A 20092-nucleotide genomic window follows, 5' to 3' on the forward strand; every position below is an offset into this window, starting at 1 on the left:
CCATAGTTTATGGGCAATTGGATGCAGGCTATGTTCTGTTAATACCTATCTTACAATTTAGCAATTAACTGGTCAAGTTTTAGTTATGTTTTGGATTTGATGTGTAGGCTAGAGAAGAAACTCTGAAGTGAAAAACAAGTTGTGAGCTTTGCGGGCTGGAACGGGTGGCAGTGTGTTACACTTATCTAAAGATTACATGGGTATATTTGCCGTTCGTAGCTAAATGCAGTCATATGGCAAGTACACTCTCACCCGTAAACGCACAAGTTCAACGGCTCCCCTGGTGACGTGGTGTATCGATGCGTTCCGATGAGTGATTTCTGGGAACGGCACCGACCTTCTGTCCGCCAGAAGCCTCAGAACTCACGGCTGAACCAGCTGCTTTGAACACATGGATGCAATTAAAGCGGAGAACCGTATGGTAGTCAAACCAACAGTCTATTATCGTTAGAGTGTGCGCAATAAAGGCACATTCCGTCCAATTGTCCACACAAAGCACCGTAGCCTAAATGGTGTTCCTATAGAATGAATACAGTGAAAACATTAAAAAAACAGTGACTTAAGAATCTTAAGTTAAGATGTCATCATAGACCACCCCCCCCCCCCCCCCCCCCCCCCAAAAAAAACACAAAAATATTACCAGCACAGGTCGAAAACGGAAAACGTTCTGAAAGAAAAATGTGAGTGATTGCAGCTCATAGTTTAATGGTGGTGTAAGAGGATGATACATACAACTTTGAATGACAACTTTACCAGACATTGCACTGTACCGTTTCAGTTCCATTAAGAAAACACAGCACACGTAATCCCTTTATTTGTGTTTATTTGTTTTTTTGACTGTACTAGTTATTGCAATCTGGTTAATTCACATTTAAAAAGCAGACATCATTCAGCTGCACTGAAATTGATGATATTCATTTTTTACAATAACCGTCTGGCCAAAAGACTGGAAACCCCAATCAAAACCATCTTGTTTTTCTTACACTTTATTTTGTTTTATGTATTTTTATTGTAATTACAAAAAAGAAATATATATAACAATAATAATAATAAAAAGAAGGAAAAAAACTCAGAAATATTACGACTGGCAAACAATCACAACACAGCACAAGTACCTATTTACTGCAAGAAATAAATGGTACAAAAACCAAAAGAGAAAAAAATAAACATATGCAAAAATAGGAAATAAAAAGGATATTGGCACCAAGAAAGTTTGATACAGAAACAACCAATAACGAGGGCGAGTGAAGCTTATCTACAGACTAAACTCTGAGTGGGGATAGGGGTAATTTATTCTTTCCATCAATTTCCCTTTCCTTTGTTCAAAAACCCCCCAAAAATGCACAACCGGGAGAAAAGCAAAGGGACAATAAAAATACTGCACGTACAATACCTTTTTCTCTCCATCTCTTTCTTTTTCCTCTCTCTTTTTTTTTATAGCATATCCCATTAATATTCATTCCCCACTGCTCGTAATAGCCGCGCCTGGTGGCGGCATCGTTAGAGTTTTACATGTGACTAGCAAATGACACTTTGATTGGCTGTGATGTTGAAATGACGGTCCCCCTGCTGGTTCTGGGTCGGGGGGGCCGGGCTGAGCCGGGAGTCCTGCCGCGGCCCGTCTCACTGCGCGTGCTGGCTCAGTGTGTGGTTCTGCAAGGGAAAAGAGAGGGACACATGAGGGGAGAAATAATAAGCTACGTGCCCACACCTCCAGCCCCCACAGCCTCCCACCTTACCCCTCAATACCCTCCTATAGTCCTATCCACCTCTCCTCCATTTCCTCCATTGCTTTCCATCCATCCACCCACCCACCCACCCTTTCCTCCCTCTTTCCTCTATCCGAGCCAGTGCATTCGTCTCTCACCTGTACGTAACACACACAGACACACACACTCCCCCTGCATTAACACCAAATTGTACAATTCATCTTGCATAGACTGCGGGAAAAAACCCAAACATTCAATCATTTGCTTTGCATTCATCCTGATCTATTGCAACATGCAACAGCGATCTGTTTATTCAGATTCACGAGTCTCGCATTCCTTTTGATATTGACATGAATATTTGAAACCCTCCACGTCAATACCTTATGAGTATGGTAGCACTCCAGCACTGAACATAAATTCATAATAACCTCCAGAAACACCTTTATCAGAATCAGGCCCAGCCTCCCTAGCCGTCAGACAGGCAGTTCGCGCCTGATGAAGCCCATCCCAGCAAGCGGCTCAGAAGCTGCTCGGCCCCAGTGTACACTCAAGAGTTAAATCCCAATCAGAAGAGCAGATATGGGGGCCACAGAAGAGTGTTTGTCAGTGTGTGTAGCGTGTGGTTGCTTGCCATTGAATGTGAATATACAGTATGTATCATTAATGTGTGTGTGTGTGTGTGTGTGTGTGTGTGTGTGTGTGTTAGGAAGAGTTCTGGTAGGCTGCTTGGTTCCTCAGACTCGTCGTTTTCCCTGGACCATAAACCCTATTCCCTGTGAGTTTTCACCAATCATCCCCCTCTTCCCACCGAAAGCTGCTTTCCATGATTAATCTCTCTCTCCCTCTCTGATAGAGGGCCCAGTTGTTGTGTCTCCACTATGGAAACTGCAAAGGGGGGGGAAGTGAAATCTGAAGGATTAAACATGGTTTTCAGATGATAAATACTTATTTTTTTATTCTTCGCCTCTTATCTTGGTGCACATATTTAGCCTGAGCCTGGCTGGCACGGAGGGGTTGAGATGGTGCTGCAGAGGCTCTGGGGAAAATACTGGGCTGGGCCGGGCCGGGATGGACTGCTAGACTGGACTGGACTGGACCGGGCTGGGTATACACGTTGGTTATCTTGAGCTGAGCTTGACTAAACTGTGTTAAACTGTGCTGAGCCAGGCTGAGGGGAGAGCGGGAGGCTGGGCCCCATCAACTGATCCCAGCCACAGTCATCCTTCTTCTACTCCCTGTCCTTTTCTTCTTCCTTTCTTTTCCTCCTTCCCTCTCTTCTGTGCCCCTCCCCCAGTGTGTGTGTGTAAGCAGGAGTGCGCATGAAGGCCTCTCCAGTGAGGACCCATCTCTCTCAGGGAGCGAGTGACCCCATTATGAGAGAAAACCTCTCTCTCTCTCTCTCTCTCTCTCTCTCTCTCTCAGCAAGACACATGCAGTCCCACGCCTCTCCAGCAGAGAGCAGGCATGGCCCTCACTCAGATAGACTCAGGCCTCCACAGGAGGTGTGAGTTACCAAGCTGGGGGTGGGGGGAGAGGAGGGGGCAGACGGCTCAAACAGTGGACAGAACGCTGGAATACACCTTTAACATCACCTAGAGGCTCAACATGGCAGATGTGAACACATACACGCATGTGTTCAGTATGGATCTTGATGTTTCTTTCATGTGGATTTGGCCTTCATGTGTGAATGGGTTCATGAAACACTAACAGGGGGGAGAGAAAAAGAAAAAGGAGAGGGGGGAGAAAAACAAGAGACAAAGAAAGAAAGAGTGAGAGAGGGAGAGTGAGAGAGAGAGAGAGAGAGAGAGGAAGAGGACAAATAAAGAGGGAGGGAGAGAGATGGAGGAAAATAAAGAGAGAGGGGGGGGGGAAAGAAAGCAAGAGAACGCCAGAGAGAAGAGGGAGAAAGAGAGATACGATAAGGGAGGGAGAGAGACGTGTGCATGTCCTGTCCCAGGTTTCCAGGGTTGTGTGGCTGGTGTATTGATTTGCAGGAAGGGGGTGAGGAGGAGGGTGAGGCCGCTCTCCAGGGCCCCAGTGTTACACGGCACTGCAGTGGCCTCAGAGAAACAGCAGGAGAGAGGGATGAGGGGAAGGAAGGAACCTAAACTACACTACTGCACATTCCACAGGATGGAATCGCGTGTACCCCACACACACACACAAACAAACAAACAAACAAACAGAGTAGATTCCTGCTGAAGTATTGATTTGGTGTATAAATGAAAGGGGGTACGTACTAATTAGTTAATAGGTATAAACACACACACACACATTCAAGTACAGCCACGCGCGCAGACAGAGGTCCAGAGCGCGCGACCGGTCTCAGTTAGCTCTCTTCATCCGAGCCTCGCCAGGGACGCGGTATTGATCACACCGCGGGCGATCGATTCAGCGAATAGTGTGTGTCTCTGAATCTGATAATGACTCTCTGTGTGACATCAGCTCCACGCCGCTGTAATTGATATATTCTACTGGACAGGGAGGAGTGGAGGAGAGGGGAGAAAATGAGGAGAAGAGGAAGGGTAGGAAGGGAAGGGGACGAGAGGAGACCCCTGTGTCTCTACTTTATAGGCTTCAAATGATACTCTACCTGTCAGCTACTGTATCAACAAAGCCAAAGACAACAACGACAAACCACTTTCAGTAAACTTCTACGATGGGAAGTGGTCACGTGTCGAAAGCAGGAGGGGGGAGGGTAGCAGTATGTTGGACAGAACATCCCCCCCTCAGTCGTGGGAGGGAGGGTGTGAGTAAGGCAGAACAGCCCCTCCCAGCTCAGTCAATATCTCCGCTGTCATTGTTTTCCTAAACTGGTTATAAAAGAGAGGCTAAACCTTGCCGAGCCGGGGCCTCTGGGGAAATATGGCCCCGTCGCATTACTAATGCAGGGACTGAGAGACCTGCTTCCTGCTGCATACTCTGGGGGAGGGGGTGTAGCACAAGAGGTGGGGAGAGGGGGGTGGTCGAGGGGTGAAGCAGGGGGGGGGGACACGGAGATAAAAGAAAATCAAATCTACGATTCTACCGACACAGGCTCTTCTGTGAACATGCAACTTATGTTTGTGTGTGTGTGTGTGTGTGTACCTGGGCCTGTCTGCCATCATGTCACTTTCAATCAGGCATCTGTGTGGCCGCCTCAGGGCCCTGGCTCGCTAGCGGCTCTGTGTCGCCCCCTAGGGAGCAGCCAGGGGTGGTGAAACTCACACATGACAGCCTGGCCTTCGCAAACACACAAATAATGTACATACATATGCAAGCATGAATGTATAGGCTAGGTACTTCTGAATTCTCTAGGACTCCACTGCCACTAGTACTACTACCGCACACACAGACAGGTTCTGAGGTGATGTAACGGTCTCTGGTGGATCCTGATAAAACGGCCAAGTCTCTAAAAGACACAGGAAGAGGAAACACTGGGCTTAGAATGAGACGCATGCGTTGTAAGTGTGTGCGTGAGAGAGAGAGCGAGCAAGCGGGAGGAAGGGAGTATGCCAGAGAGTGTGTGCGTGTGCATGCCTAAGCGTACTGTATCTTCCTGTGTGTGTGTGTGTGTGAGTGTGTGTGTGTGAGTGTGTGTGAGTCAGGGGGACTGGAGAGCCTCCAATCTCGAGGCTCCAGCCCTGTCCCGTTGTCCCTCTCTGCTCCGTTTTTAACACAAAATGAAAAATCACCTTTGCCGCCTGGTGCACTTTAGAGCAGTGTTGTATTTATAGCGTGGGCTTGACAGTCTTCCAAGGGCCGGAGACTAACAGATGGGCTGTCTTAAACCTTCATATGCTCCTGCTCCTCACCGCCCAGAGACAGGAAACTCACTTGGGAGCTTGCTACAAATAAACGCCCCCCCCCACCCCCCCCCTCCTCCCGCCCCGTATTCCCTCTTTCCTCCCTCCCTCCATTACGCTACGGTGTGTGCCCGCTCTTCAGCCATGTCCTGTTTGGCCACTCCTCCCCCACCGACACGCACCTCTCTCCTCCGCCTCACCCGGACCCCTCCCGCCCCCGCGCCCGAGGGAACATCCCCTCTCCTGCTGCTGGTTCTTCGGGAGAGCCAAGCCAACGTACACACACCCCACACGCGCACACGCACAACCTCCATTAGCAAAAATATACAGCCGTCTTTACTTTGGTTCACCCTGGTTTTCTTTGAGAACAATCCAGTCCACTGTTAGTCCCTATAACCTCTGGGCACACCCTTCCCTTCAGTCAGTAGACAGACATCACACACGTGCACTGGGAACGACTGGGACAGCTAGATCTCTACATGTAGGCCCACATTATACACTTAAATGGATCTCTCCCTCTCCACATCTCTCTGGATTACACACACACACACACACACACACACACACACACACACACACACACACACACACACTCGGGGCCCCTAACCCAGCAGTCAGGTCCATGTAGGCTCTGTGGGCCACAGAGAAGCGTAAGCACCAGATGAGCTCTAAGGCCCCAGAAGGCCTGGGCCATGGGTGACGGAGTACAGAGAGAGAATGCACACGCACACACACACACACACACACGCCCTCTCCCCCCTCCTCCACCCCTCAAAACACACACATGCACGCACACGCACCCATCGCGTTTCGTTTGCTCACCAGAGCACGCTCCCCTTTCCGTGTCACTGTCATATAACGCACACCCTACCCCTGGGCTCCCCCCTGGGAGACCGCTTATTTGATTACGGTGCTGCGAAAGAAATGGTGTGCTCTCCCCCAAACTGAAATGCTGACACTGACAGAGGAGAACACACCAGGCGAGGGGAGGGGAGGGGGGAGGGGGAGGGGGGGGGGGAGGGGTGCTGGGCAACGTGGGGTTGACATAAAAACTAGGGTTGAGGATACGGGTCTGTGTGGTTAGAGACTATACAAGGTCATGACCAATGAGCTGGATATATAAAGCGTATGTGGATGGTGAGATGGACACATGTCAGGGTGTACTTCGTGAGAAGGTGTGAGAGAGTGTGTCACTTGTGGGGGGTGTGTGAGGATATGTGATACGTGAGGGGGAGTTTCTGTCCGGGAGCGTGCCTTGCGTGTGAGAGAGAGTGTGTGTGTGTGTGTGTGGAGTGTGATGTTGCAGTCTCCTCCAGTACCGTCAGAAGACTGTGATTTATGGAGTGTGTTTGTGTCTGACTCCAGCTGCTGAACGCACCACTGCAGGATAGAGAAGACCCTGACTGGGATCCACACACACACACACACACACACACACACACACACACACACACACACACACACACAGACACACACGCCCGGGGGGTTCTTTCAGAGGGGACTAGAGACAGAGCGAAACAAGAAAGAGATATTTGGATCCATGTGTTGTAACACATGAGCTGCAGTGATTATGCATGGGTTGATGTCCTGTACCTTTCGCTCAGCCACCATAGTCGATGTCATACTTCACTGTCAGTGGCACTGTGTGTGTGTCGGTGTGTGTGTGTGTGTGGGGGGGGGGGGGGGGGAGAGAGTGCACGTATGTGTTTGTTTGAGTGTGTGTGTGTGTGCGCAAGTTGTTTTGGCACAGGAGACGGAACGCTGTGCCACGCAGTGCCAGTGCTGTTCCATGACAACTCTTCCCTGTTAACCTGTCATGTCTGACTAGAGAGCAGGCTATGTGCAGAGGACACACACACACACATCAGGACAGGTTCCAATAGGGAGATCCCTCCTCTCTACCCTCACCATCTTCCCTCTGTCACCGTTTCTCTCTTTCCCCCTCTATCCTTCTCACCCACTCTCTTTCTCGCCCTATCTCTCTCTCTCTCCCTCCCCACTCCCTCTCTTCCCCCCACGATCTCTACCCCTCCCTCTATTTCTCGTTTTCCCCATCCTGCTCGCTCGCTCCCTCTCTCTCTCTCTCTCTCTCTCTCTCTCTCTCTCTCTCGCTCTCACCCTCGCTTTCTCAATCAGTTCCTCTCTGCGTCTGTCTACCTCAGAATTCCAATAATGGAATGTAACAAACGAATAAAGAGAGGGGATGGAGTGAGTGAATAACAGAGATAGAAGAGTAGATTCTATCCCCAACGGATCCCTCCTCTCTTCCTCTGCCCTGCGTCTCTCTCCCTCCTCCATGCTGGCCCCCAAATTATTCAATTTATCCCAGACACCTCATCTCTCCCTGGGCTGAAGATCTGCACAACACACCCTCTCTCCTCCTCCTCTCCCTCTCTGTGTCTCACTTTCCTCTCTCATCCTCCTCTTTATCCACCTCTAAAATCCCTCCTCTTCGTCCTCCCTCTTCCCCCCTCTCTCCATCTCTCTCGTACACACACACACACACACACACACACACACACACACACACACACACACACACACACACGCACACACCATAGTCAGACAGTCAGGCAGAATGCAGAGTGTCTTATATTTCTCAGAAGATTAGCTTACCCCACGTCGAGTATTTTTCATTTGAATTCTCTGCACCTAAATTTGTCCCGAGTTTATTTCACAGTGCAGACGGAGAATGAAAACAAGACAACATAAACAGGTAAACAACTTAAACACTTCCTGAGGGGCTTTCATCGTTCAGGCGTCAGAGAGAGGACAGGGGCCGCCCTGAAAGACCGGGATGAGTACACATCTCTCTATCCAGGCATCCATCTCTCTATCTACATATGGAGAGAGAAAGCGTAGTGGTGTACCTCAAGGACAACCTGGCCAGCATTACTCAGATTAACCTAGTCTTACGCAAACCAATACAACCCAGTCTAACTTAATCTTACCCAGACTAACCAAGGCCCTTTTAACCCAAACTAACTCCAACCAATATAGCCAAACCCAGGCTAACCCAACCTTTCTCAAGCAGATGTTTGTGGTGCAGTCCCCGATTATCTCCCTCTGTCTCCCTGACTCAACCCACCTATCACAAGCCAGCCAGGGGCTCAGGGTATGTGTGTGTGTGTGAGAGTGAGAGACCGTGTGTGCATGTGTGTGTGTGTGTGTGTGTAAGGTCTGCAGAGAGCCCCCCTAGGTCCCCATTCTAATAACATAGAGGCAGTGTGTGATCAGCAGGGCAGCAGAGGAGCCAGTCAGAGACAGCCTCTGGGGCAACAACATCACTTCCTGTACAGTGTGGCTCTCACCAGCTCTGACACACACTCTACTCCCTGCACACCTAGACAGAAAGGCAGGCAGACACACACACACATTCACAGGAACAAGCAAGCATACAGACACAAGAAGGGGAACACATTAACACTGGTAGACACTCAAGTACGCCACGCACACATACAATTGACAAATCAGTCACACACTGCGTTGCTATTGCACTCATTTACTTAAATGCAACCTAAAACTAGAGCCTCGCAAGATACATATACAGACACTCCCATCGCTCAATGCATGGGTTAACGTTCATGTCCATACAGACAGACAGCTCAGAACAAACAGCATATCAATAAGCTCTCAAGTGAACTCCCATGACTGGCTGCAATGAGACTACACCAGTTATGCTCTGTCTATCACTATTGAGTAGCTAAGTCTTCTATACGTATATAAACACAAAGTAACTCTGTCTATCACGAGAGTATCTCTGTCTGTCAATATAGAGTAGCTGTGAATATCACTACAGAGTAGCTCTGTATATCACTAGAGTAGCTGTGTAGTATATCACTAGAGTATCTGTGTACATCACTACATAGTAGCTCTGTATATCACTAGAGTAGCTGTGTATATCACTACAGAGTAGCTCTGTATATCACTAGAGTAGCTGTGTATATCACTACAGAGTAGCTCTGTATATCACTAGAGTAGCTGTGTATATCACTACAGAGTAGCTCTGTATATCACTAGAGTAGCTGTGTATATCACTACAGAGTAGCTCTGTATATCACTAGAGTAGCTGTGTAGTATATCACTAGAGTAGCTGTGTATATCACTAGAGTAGCTGTGTATATCACTAGAGTAGCTGTGTATATCACTACAGAGTAGCTCTGTATATCACTAGAGTAGCTCTGTATATCACTAGAGTAGCTGTGTATATCACTACAGAGTAGCTCTGTATATCACTAGAGTAGCTGTATATATCACTACAGAGTAGCTCTGTATATCACTAGAGTAGCTCAGGGAAAAGACAGCAAACACACCTACAAAACTCAACACAGCCAGGATGCAGAGAGAAAGTGAAAGTCAACAAATCAACAAATGACAGGACCCCCCTCCACCCTCCCCCCCCCCCCTCCATCCTCCTACCCAAGCCAAACTACTGACTATGGTTAAATATTTACCAGCGCTAAAGGAAGCGGTGTACACACATGCCCACGCTGCTCTAGGTGGGTGGAGAGCAAGAGCGCCCCCTGGGGGCAGGGCCGAACCTGCACAGTGTACAGATCAGCCCCGCTGTCAGCCAATGACAGGCCCCCGCCAAGCGGTGAGGAAGGCTGAGGTGGGGGAGAGAGAGGGTAGAGGAGGATACCTGGGGAGAGTAGCAACAACAGAGAGCGAGAGAAAGAGAAAACAGGCTAGTGTGCGTGTGTGTGTGTGTGTGTGGGTGTGTGTGTGTGAGTCTCTGTGAAGTTTGGAGTGAAGGGGCCCGGCTCCAACAGGCAGCAGGGTCTAGCAGTGCTGATCAGGGGCGAAGCATCACTTATTCACCAGCTTACGTCTGCACTATTTATATGGCACTGGGGAGAGGCACATAGGAGAGAGGGAGAGGAGAGAGCAGGAGAGGGGCTAAAATATGCATGGGGGCTAGTACTTCTGGGACTAGGAGAGAGAGAGAAGGAGAGAGAGAGAGACAGAGAGAGGGAGAGTGGGAGAGAGAGGAGAGAGAAAGAGAGAGAAGGAAAGAAAAGCTCAAGAAAGTGAGTGATGGTTGGGTGGCCATAGAGGAAAGGAAATGATGCAGGGACAAGCCCAAGGCCCTCTGGGTAGGTGGAGGACTAACAAAGGGTTGGTGGTCTGAACACACACACAGGGTTGGTGGTCTGGTAAGGCCCTTTGAGGGCTAAGGGGGGCATAGCCTCTCCACACCAGCCAACTCGTGTGGTCCATCCATCCTCAGCTCATTAACACACACAAACACATACACACAAACAAAAAAGATCTAGCCTCGACGCCAACGTTAACCTCCACAACCAGGCCTCTCCGTCTCCCCCACTCAAACCACTCCATCTCCCCCACTTAGAGCAGCTCCTCCTGGGGCCGGGGCCGGGATGGGGCTGGGTGGTGTGGAAGTGGAAGGGGAGGTACACACACATGGACCAGGGCCAGAGGATTGGAGGATGGATATTCACCAGAACAAGCTGACAGAGTAGCTAGGGAGTAGTGTGTGTGTGTGTGTGTGTGTGTGTGTGTGTGTGTGTGTGTCTTAATCAGCTTAGTGATCGAGTGAGTGGTCAGAGCAAGACAAGTGACCATCCTTTTTTCTTGATGGTGTGACCAGGTCAGTGCAGGGAGAGAGGGAGGGCCAAGATGGAGGGAGAAGAGGAGAGTGTGGAGGTGGAGAAGAGGTGTGTGCGGTGTGTGTGTGTGTGTGTGGGTGGGCGGGCGGGCGGGCGGGCGGCAAGGCCTGGGGGGCAGACGGACAGTGACCGACAGGGTCCATCGATCCCCCTGCTGCTAAATGGACTGACCAGCCATATGCCCACCGCCTCTAGCCCTACATCACTGTCACACAGGGCATTGGTGTGTGTGTGTGTGTGGTGTGTGTGTGTGTGTGGGGGGGGGGGGGATCTAGGTCACAGTTTCAAAATTAAGCCATACCTATAATTTGGCCATTAGGCTCCCTCCCTGTCTCCCTCCCTCCTGTCCCCCATTCCTCCCACCGTCAGTCCCTCAGACCCTTTATACCACCTGGAGTAGTGAACGGAAGGAGGGATGGAGGGAGAAGGGGGGAAGGTAAAAAGGACGGCGAGCGAGCAGGCGGGGTGGACCAAGTAGAAGGGGGAGGGGCGTTAGGGAAGAAGATGGGTTCCTATTGGAGGGAATGAAGTCAGATAGGATAGGGATGGGAGGCTGTTGGTGGCCTTAGGAAGCCCACACACGAGCTCCAGAGCCAAGCTGGTGTCTAGCCTGTGGCCCACCACGGCTCAGGATGATGGATCCTCCCAGGGCAGGGCAACGCTGACCCCAGCTGCCATCTAGACCAACCCATGGGTGAGTGATCGACACCTGGGCCCGGCCTGGGTCTGGACTGGACCAACTCATGGGTGAGTGATACAGGGCCGGACGTTCCTCTATCTGTCTGGACCCTAACGACCCGGCAGAGCCAGAACCCCACCAGGACAGCATGGAGAGATGGAGAAATATGAAGAGAACCAACTCTCCGTCGCCCTTCGGTGTTTATGGAAACTTTCTCCTTGGTTAAGGAGCAATGAACATGCTTAGGGTAGACGTGAACCGATCAATCAATTTATGATCGATTGAACAAACGGATTGGTTCATTCATTCCATGTATCTAGTCAATTCCTTCATCCATCCATCCATGTTGAGTCTTTGGTCTGTGTCTTACCTGCAGCTCTGTCTGAAAGAAGAACTTCTGGGGACACTGGGAGCAGTCGTAGATCTTGTCTTCCTGTCCGTGCACCGCAAAGATGTGCTGCTGAAGCTTATTGGCCTGGACAAACACTGGGGGAGGGACAAAAGGAGAAGAGGTGAGGTGATTGGTTGACAAGACGAAGGCTGATAACAGGAACAGGAAAAGCTCACACACCACCCCCCACCCCCACCCCCACACACTCAGACACACACACACACAGGGGCTTTGTTCAAGTCCAGCGCCTGGAGACACACACAAGCTACCCTGAGACAACAACTTCAACAGTGTCAGTTCCAATGAAGAGGAGAGAAGAGGATCCGTCTCAAGCAAAGCATTCAAAGACAATGGGAGTGATGAGAGGAGAGATGGTAGAGAGGGAGTGATGAGAGGAGAGATGGGAGAGAGGGAGTGATGAGAGGAGAGATGGGAGAGAGGGAGTGAGAGACAGCAGGCAGACAAAAAGATCCCCAAAAGACCTTGTGATATTTATCAATAAATTATCTTCCACTGCTCAGTTTTTTTTTTATACTTCTGTCCCTGTGTTTCCCCCCCCCCCCCGTCTCTTTCTCTTTTTTGTTTCAGTAAACTAAAGTTTGCTGTGTGGAGAGGATGAATTATTTAGCCTCCCCTAAGGAGCAGCACCCCTCTAACTAATTCATAAGCCACGCAGGAATAGAGTTAAACTTTAAAAGAGGCCCGTGCACCTGTGGGGGAAGGCAGAACACAACCAAACAAAACTACTGAGAGTTGGAGTGAGACAGGGAGGGATGGGGGATAGGTGCGGTCGGAGCTTTAATAAAACTGTTAATACACGGGGAAAGGCCAACCGACAGGCGGACAGATAGTCAGGTAAGCAAGCAGATAAGACAGGTAGGTAGAAAAGACGGGCAGATAGACAGGCAGATAGAGGCAGATAGACAGGCAGATAGACAGGCAGATAGACAAACAGTCAGACAAACAGTCTGGAAAGATAGACAGCAGACAGACAGGCAGGTAAGAAGACAGATAGATAGGCAGACAGACATGCAGGTAAGAAGGCAGACAGACAGGCAGGCAGGCAGGCAGGGAAGAAGGCAGACAGACAGACAGGAAGGCAGATAGAGGCAGATAGACAGGCAAATAGACAGGCAGATAGACAAACAGTCAGACAAACAGTCAGGAAAGCAGTCAGATAGACAACAGACAGACAGGCAGGTAAGAAGGCAGATAGATAGGCAGACAGACAGGTAAGAAGGCAGACAGGCAGACAGACAGGCAGGCAGGGAAGAAGGCAGACAGACAGACAGACAGGAAGGCAGGCAGGCAGGCATAAAGACACACAGACAAACAGGTGCCTACTGTGCATAAAGTAACCATGCATCATGCATGAACATGGATGTCGATCGAGATACAAGATGGAGGACCAACAGACAGGGCAAGAGAACAGGAGCAGATGAAAGAAGCCCTGCCTCAATGGTGTGTCTGTGCTGCTGTCTGGCTCCCAGGGGGCCCCGGGCTCCAATGTGACTTTGAGACCACCGCCTGGTGGGCCCAGGCTGCTTAGCTCCTGACACACGTCCGCTCAGAGACGCCCTGAACCTGGCAACCGCAGAGAAGACGGGCTGAACCTGGCAACCGCACAGGATTAGCTGACCCGAGTCTTAAAGCCGCTTTTTATTCTCTGACCTTCTCTGGCCCTCGGATCTTAGAGGACACTACTGTCTCACACCCTACAGTACAAAAGGGTGTGCTTGTGGTGTGCATGTGTGTGTGTGTGTGTGTGTGTGGGGGGGGTGTTTTTGTTGTGTTTTTGTGTGTGTGTGTGTGTGTGTGTGTGTGTGTGTATAAAGCTAGGCCTTGTTTATGAATGACTGGGGGTGACTGCCTGACCAATAGAATGCAGACTGCATTATGGGTAAATCAAGTCTGATTATCTTGCTCATCAACACAGCAGGACTCTAAGAGGAGCTGAATAATCTGCCCGACACACACACCCACCCACACACTCAGGCACATGCAGGCACAACAGACACACACACCCACCCACACACTCAGGCACATGCAGGCACAACAGACATACACACACACACACACACACACACACACACTCAGGCACATGCAGGCACAACAGACATACACACACACACACACACACTCCGCCGCCAGGGAGTGTCTTCGCTAGGACTGTCAAGGCAAGGGTGCTTGTCATAATATTTGTATGATCAAAATAAATACTATGGCTATTTATGTGTGCATGTGTGTGGCACATTTGTGTGAGCATATTTTACATCTGTATGTGTGTGTGTGGGTGTGTGTGTCCTTCCAGCTCTTACCTGTGAAGCAGACAGGGCACTTGAAGGTGCCGCCCATGCCCTCGAAGCTGTGCTCGATCAGGTGACAGAGCAGCTTGGCGGGAGAGTCAAACATCTGGTTACACAGCTTGCACTCGTGATTGATGCCTTCCTCTGCAAATAGGAGAACACAGGATATGACACGCAGGGTCAGAGATGGAGGCGGGACAGATGTAGGCCATATAAAACACACACTGGTACAGTATAGAGAGTACAAACAAATAAAACACCAACACACACAGGTTGCATTTTGGACCTTAACAGAATGTGTTATTGTCTGACGTAAAGAGCTTAGGAGGTCAAGTGACTGTGTGGGAGGGTAAGTGATGAATTAACCTCCTCTGAGTTTCAAGGCAGGTGTGTGTATACAGCCAGGTAGGGAATGTGCTACAGTCGAATCTCCCACTTATTCTTTTGCTTTGGCCAAGCCAAAATTACACTAAAAAGGCACTACACAACATACCTGGCAAACCCCTGAAACTGGCACTATACCACAAACATGGCAACGCCCCAAATATGGTCAATCTGACACAGGGCTTACCTTCTATCACCTACTCCTTACTCCCTCTCTATCTGCTTTCCACCTCTCCCTCCCCCTCTCTCCCTCTACATCTCCCTCTCTCTCTCCATCTCTCCCTCTTTCCCCCTCTCTCCCTCCCTCTCCCCCTCTCCCTCTCTCTCTCCCTCCCTCCCTCTCTCTCTCCCTCCCTCTCCATCTCTCCCTCTCCCTGTCTCTCCCTCTCTCCCTCTCTCTCTCCATCTCTCTCCATCTCTCTCTCTCCATCAATCTCTCTCTCCCTCAATCCCTCTCTCCCTCAATCCCTCTCTCTCTCCCTCTCTCTCTCACCCTCTCTCACCCTCTCTCACCCTCTCTCACCCTCTCTCTGTTTTGGCCAGAGTGACCGCTCCCTCCTCCCCCCCCCCCGCCCCCCTCATCCCTGCGCGGCTCCCCTCCCGGCCGGTAATTGCCTGCCTCCCCCCCAGTGGTCTGGGCTATCTGCCCTTCCCTGCCCTCCCCTGTCCTCCCCCTCCTCCTCCCCCTGCTCTATTTTAAGCCGGTGTAAATGACATCACAGCCCCCCTTGCCGGTGAGACAGATGAAAGGTGGGCGTCCTGGCTGGGCGTCGCCGCTCCGGTCTTATCTGCCTCACGCCACACAGGACTGAACCCCGCCCTCCCCCCTGCCTCCCCCGGCCCTCCCCATGTGCCCCCATGCCATCAGATTGGCGCCGCTGCTCCCCAATCCCGGACCCTCGCTGTGCCCAGTATACCAGCGGACAACTCTTCCCCGTCCCTGCCTTGCTTCTGTCCTCGCCCACCCCCGCTGTCCTGCCTCCCCCCCCCCTCCTCACAGCCTCCTCACCCCCAGGAGTCCTGCTGCTCAGCCGCAGGGGCACGCAGGGTTAATAAAGTCTTCAATCAAACATACATGACACACCCTGCCCCCCCCCCACCTCCCTCAGTCTCCCCCCCACCTAAACCACCTCCACTGATTCCAATCTCCCCTCTGTCTCAAAGGCCTGCTGAAGGGTGTTATAATCCCCGGATGAATGGCTGGGGGAGCGGGGGGAAGGGGAAGGGGGAAGGGGAGTTAAGGTGCCACAGGGGCTTGTAGGTATCGACTGGTCTACTGCTTTGGTCAGACACCCACCAAACCCCCCCCCCCCCCCCCCCCCCCCCCCCTCTCCACTATCCTCAAAGAGCGCCAGGTCAGGCAAGGAGTAGCCATGTCCTGTCCCACACAGAGGTAAACGTGGATCACAATGTTCCGTGTTCTGTGTAGAGTCCAGAGTCAGTGAGAGAGAAAAACAGACAGAGACCGAGAGAGAGAAAGAGAAAGAGAGAGAGAATGAATGAATGAAAAAAAAGAAAAAGCGTGAAAGAAAGAAAAAATATATAGTACCGAACGTGAAAAAGGAAAGTGAAAGTGAAAAAACAGAACCCGGATATAATTGGGCTGTCCAACACAAGGGCATTTAGCAAGAGGCCCAGAGAAAGTGTGCGTGTGTGTGTGTGTGTGTCAGGCCCCCTATACAACTGATGTCTTTACTGTGACAAACTCAGTTGTTTTGATCCGCGAGTAGGGAACATTCTCTGTCTCTCTGCCCTCCCCCTCAGAGCATTGTGTGTGTATGTGTGTGTGAGAGAGAGTGAAAGAGAGGGAGAGAGAGGGATAGAGGGAGAGAGAGAGAGAGAGAGAGAGAGAGAGAGAGAGAGAGAGAGTGAGAGGGACAGAGTGAGTGAGTGAGACCCATGGTGAGATGACAGGACTGTGGAGCGTCCTGCCGCTAGGCTTTGTCTCACAGAGAGTATTTGATCTGTGAGGCCGCCACACAACCTCAGCACAGCTACCCTGGGAGGCCTGGGTTGGGGTGGGGGGAGGAGGCCTGGGGAGGCCAGGGGTGAAGGTGAGGCTGAGGAGTTTCAATAAAACACAGCACAAAGTCAATAAGAACTAACTAATGTGCAATCCTCAAAGTTAGTAATTCAGTGAATTCAAACATGCCCTCCTCTAATCCATGACTATGGACTATGAGTCTACACTATGGTGGAGCAGGTATATAGAGAGGGTGTAGCAGACCAGTCTAGACTATGGTGGAGCAGGTATATAGAGAGGGTGTAGCAGACCAGTCTAGACTATGGTGGAGCAGGTTTATAGAGAGGGTGTAGCAGACCAGTCTAGACTATGGTGGAGCAGGTTTATAGAGAGGGTGTAGCAGACCAATCTAGACTATGGTGGAGCAGGTTTATAGAAAGGGTGTAGCAGACCAGTCTAGACTATGGTGGAGCTGGTTAATAGAAAGGGTGTAGCAGACCAGTCTAGACTATGGTGGAGCAGGTATATAGAGAAGGTGTAGCAGACCAGTCTAGACTATGGTGGAGCAGGTTTATAGAAAGGGTGTAGCAGACCGGTCTAGACTATGGTGGAGAAGGTTTATAGAGAGGGTGGAGCAGACCAGTCTAGACGATGGTGGAGCAGGTTACAGTCTAGACTGGTGGAGCAGGTTTATAGAGGGTGGAGCAGGTTTATCGAGAGGGTGGAGCAGGTTTATAAAGAGGGTGGAGCAGACCAGTATAGACGGTGGTGAAGCAGGTTACAGTCTAGACTATGGTGGAGCAGACCAGTCTAGACGATGGTGGAGCAGGTTACAGTCTAGACTATGGTGGAGCAGGTATATAGAGAGGGTGGAGCAGACCAGTCTAGACTGGTGGAGTCATTAGTGAAGCAGCAGGAGGAGGTTAAATAGCTAGCATGCTCCTCATCCTTCAAACACTCCACTCACTAATCTAGCTACTGATCTGGGCCACACGCAGACACAAGCACGCATAGACGCACACATGAATAAACGCACACACAGACCCACCCCAACCACCCCCACACACAGACTCAAGAGATGTTTTTTTTTTTTTTAAGAACCATCAGTTTGATGTGACTTTATAGGATTAGCACTAGAGATTGACAGAGAGAGGGAGAGGGCGAGAGAGAGACAGAAACAAACACGTATGCCTTGACTGAGAAGGAGAGAGGCCCGCTCACCTCCTAAGGTATGCAGTGTCTTAATTGAGAAACAGCATGGCTCTGCCACACACATGCGCGCGCGCACACACAGAATTCCTAATGAGAAACGGTCTGGTCCGGACACAGAAGGGAGACAGAGAGAGAAAGAGAGAAGGAACGGAGGAGAGGAGAAAAAGGGGGAATGGAGTGACAGACCAAAGATTAGAAAAAGAATGACGGGCAAAAGGAGATAATGAAACGAGGGGGAGAGAGGACTGTACCTGGACAGAAGGAAGGAGGGAATCATGTGTAGCCTGATGCAGCCGATAGAACGGGGGGGGGGGGGGGAACTGTGAAGTGAAGGAGTGCAGCCGTGTAGTGAGGTGCAAAGAACATTGTTTATGTATTATTATGGTTCTATCTTTCCACCAACTGAATCCAACAACGGTGCAGCAGACAGGCTGGCTGTTACCGCGGCTACAGCCTCTGCCTCGGTTGCTGCTTAGCCAATCTGCTTCCAGCTAATTGACCAGGGGAGGGAGCCAGGTGGCGCCCTGGCTCTCAGCCCCTCCCCCGGGACTGTGCCGTCTACACAGACCCCTCCCCCCCGACCCCCCCCTTTCTCCCCCCCTAACCCTCCCCCGTCCACCCTCCTACCCACAACCCCCTGCAGCGTGAGCTGGCACACAAATGAGCTTTCTTGGTTGGGAGTTGGGGGGTCCCCAGGGCCCTGGCCCCCACACTCCCCTCTCCCTCCTCCTCCCTCCCTTCGTTCCCCTCTTCCTCACCTCCGTCTCCCCCCCCCCCCCCTTGCCCCACGCCCTGCAGCCCACGGGCCGGCCGGGCGATTGATGGCAGGGACTGGAGGGAGAGGCATCAGGGGAGGGGAGGAGGGGGAGGGGAGGGTAGGAGGAGGCGAAAGGGGGTGGAGGTGCCAGAGCTCCTCTTGGGGGCTAGCTCAAGGTGTGTTGCCATGGAAACACAGAGGGAGAGATCGAGGCATGCTGAGCTTGACCCATGGTGGTGGTGGAGGGGGTGGGGCGGCCAAGTGGGCCAGAATGCACACACACACACACATCCTGCTGCAGCGCCAGAGGGGTCCCGAGAGCTCTCCACCTTTACTCCTCCTTCTCTCACACACACACACACACACAGAATGGTGCAATCCCAAGAGCTCCTAACACCCACACACATACTGACTCTTACTCGCCTTCACTCAATCTCCCCCACTCACAAATGGTCCAGCTTGCACAACACACACATGCACATTGTACACACACAGAAACATGCACAGACACTCTCTCTCTCTCCCTTTCCTTCACTTTGACCATCCCTGTCAGAGCCATTTGCTATTATATCATCTGTTTAGTTACTCTTTGCCACTGACCCTTTTTCTCTCTCCACCTCTCTCTTTCTTCCTCCTTCTTCTCTAAATCCATGATGCTCCCCCTCTCCCTCTCCCTCTCCCTACCTACTTCCTTCCGTCACTCTCTTGGCCAGGTCCCTGGTTCACACGTTTCCTATTATCTGCAGTAAATATTTCCGGAGCTCATCTCTCTCTCTCTCTCTCTCTCCCTCTCCATCCTGCACTCCAAGCCCCACTCCTGTCTCTGTCTCTCTCCCTCCCCCTCCCTCTCCCTCTCCCTCCGGCTCTCTCTCTCTTTCTCTCTCTTTCTCTCGTCTCTCTCCCTCTCTCCGCCAGTACCGGTGGCGGCCCGCTCCAGCTCCAGATATTTTGGCAGGCGGGCCGAGGACGGCATATGGTGCTGACCAGCTTGGATTCTCCTATCAGATTACATAACAGTAGGATGCTGGAGCAATCCATCCCATAGATACCGACCTTCATGCAAACAAATACACAAACACGCTCTCCTTCCAAAACATACACACACCACTCTCCAGTCCCCGTTCTCCATCTCTCCTACTCAGTCAGTACATCACCTTCTCTCTCTCTCCCCCACTCTCTCTCCACCTCTCTCTCTCCCCCTCTCTCTCTGTCTCATGGGCTACAGAGGTAGTGTGGAACAGGAGCCAGACAGAGAGAGCAGGCACACATCCGGGGC

The 20092-nt window shown here is 51.1% G+C and overlaps 1 protein-coding gene across 1 annotated transcript; it reads right to left on the reverse strand.

Annotated features, from left to right (window-relative positions):
• Nucleotides 1–806: 806 nt before the first annotated feature.
• On the reverse strand, nt 807–19789 carry LOC136941657 (zinc finger protein 423-like). Its single transcript, XM_067234199.1, has 4 exons — nt 19735–19789; nt 14513–14644; nt 12174–12289; nt 807–1653 (listed from the first exon to the last, which is right to left on the reverse strand). The coding sequence occupies exons 1-4, from the start codon at nt 19787–19789 to the stop codon at nt 1624–1626; spliced, it is 333 nt and encodes a 110-aa protein (XP_067090300.1). The 3' UTR covers nt 807–1623.
• Between the last annotated feature and the right edge of the window lie 303 nt (nt 19790–20092).

Source organism: Osmerus mordax, chromosome 4 (assembly GCF_038355195.1).
Source record: "Osmerus mordax isolate fOsmMor3 chromosome 4, fOsmMor3.pri, whole genome shotgun sequence".
Taxonomy (NCBI): Eukaryota; Metazoa; Chordata; class Actinopteri; order Osmeriformes; family Osmeridae; genus Osmerus; species Osmerus mordax.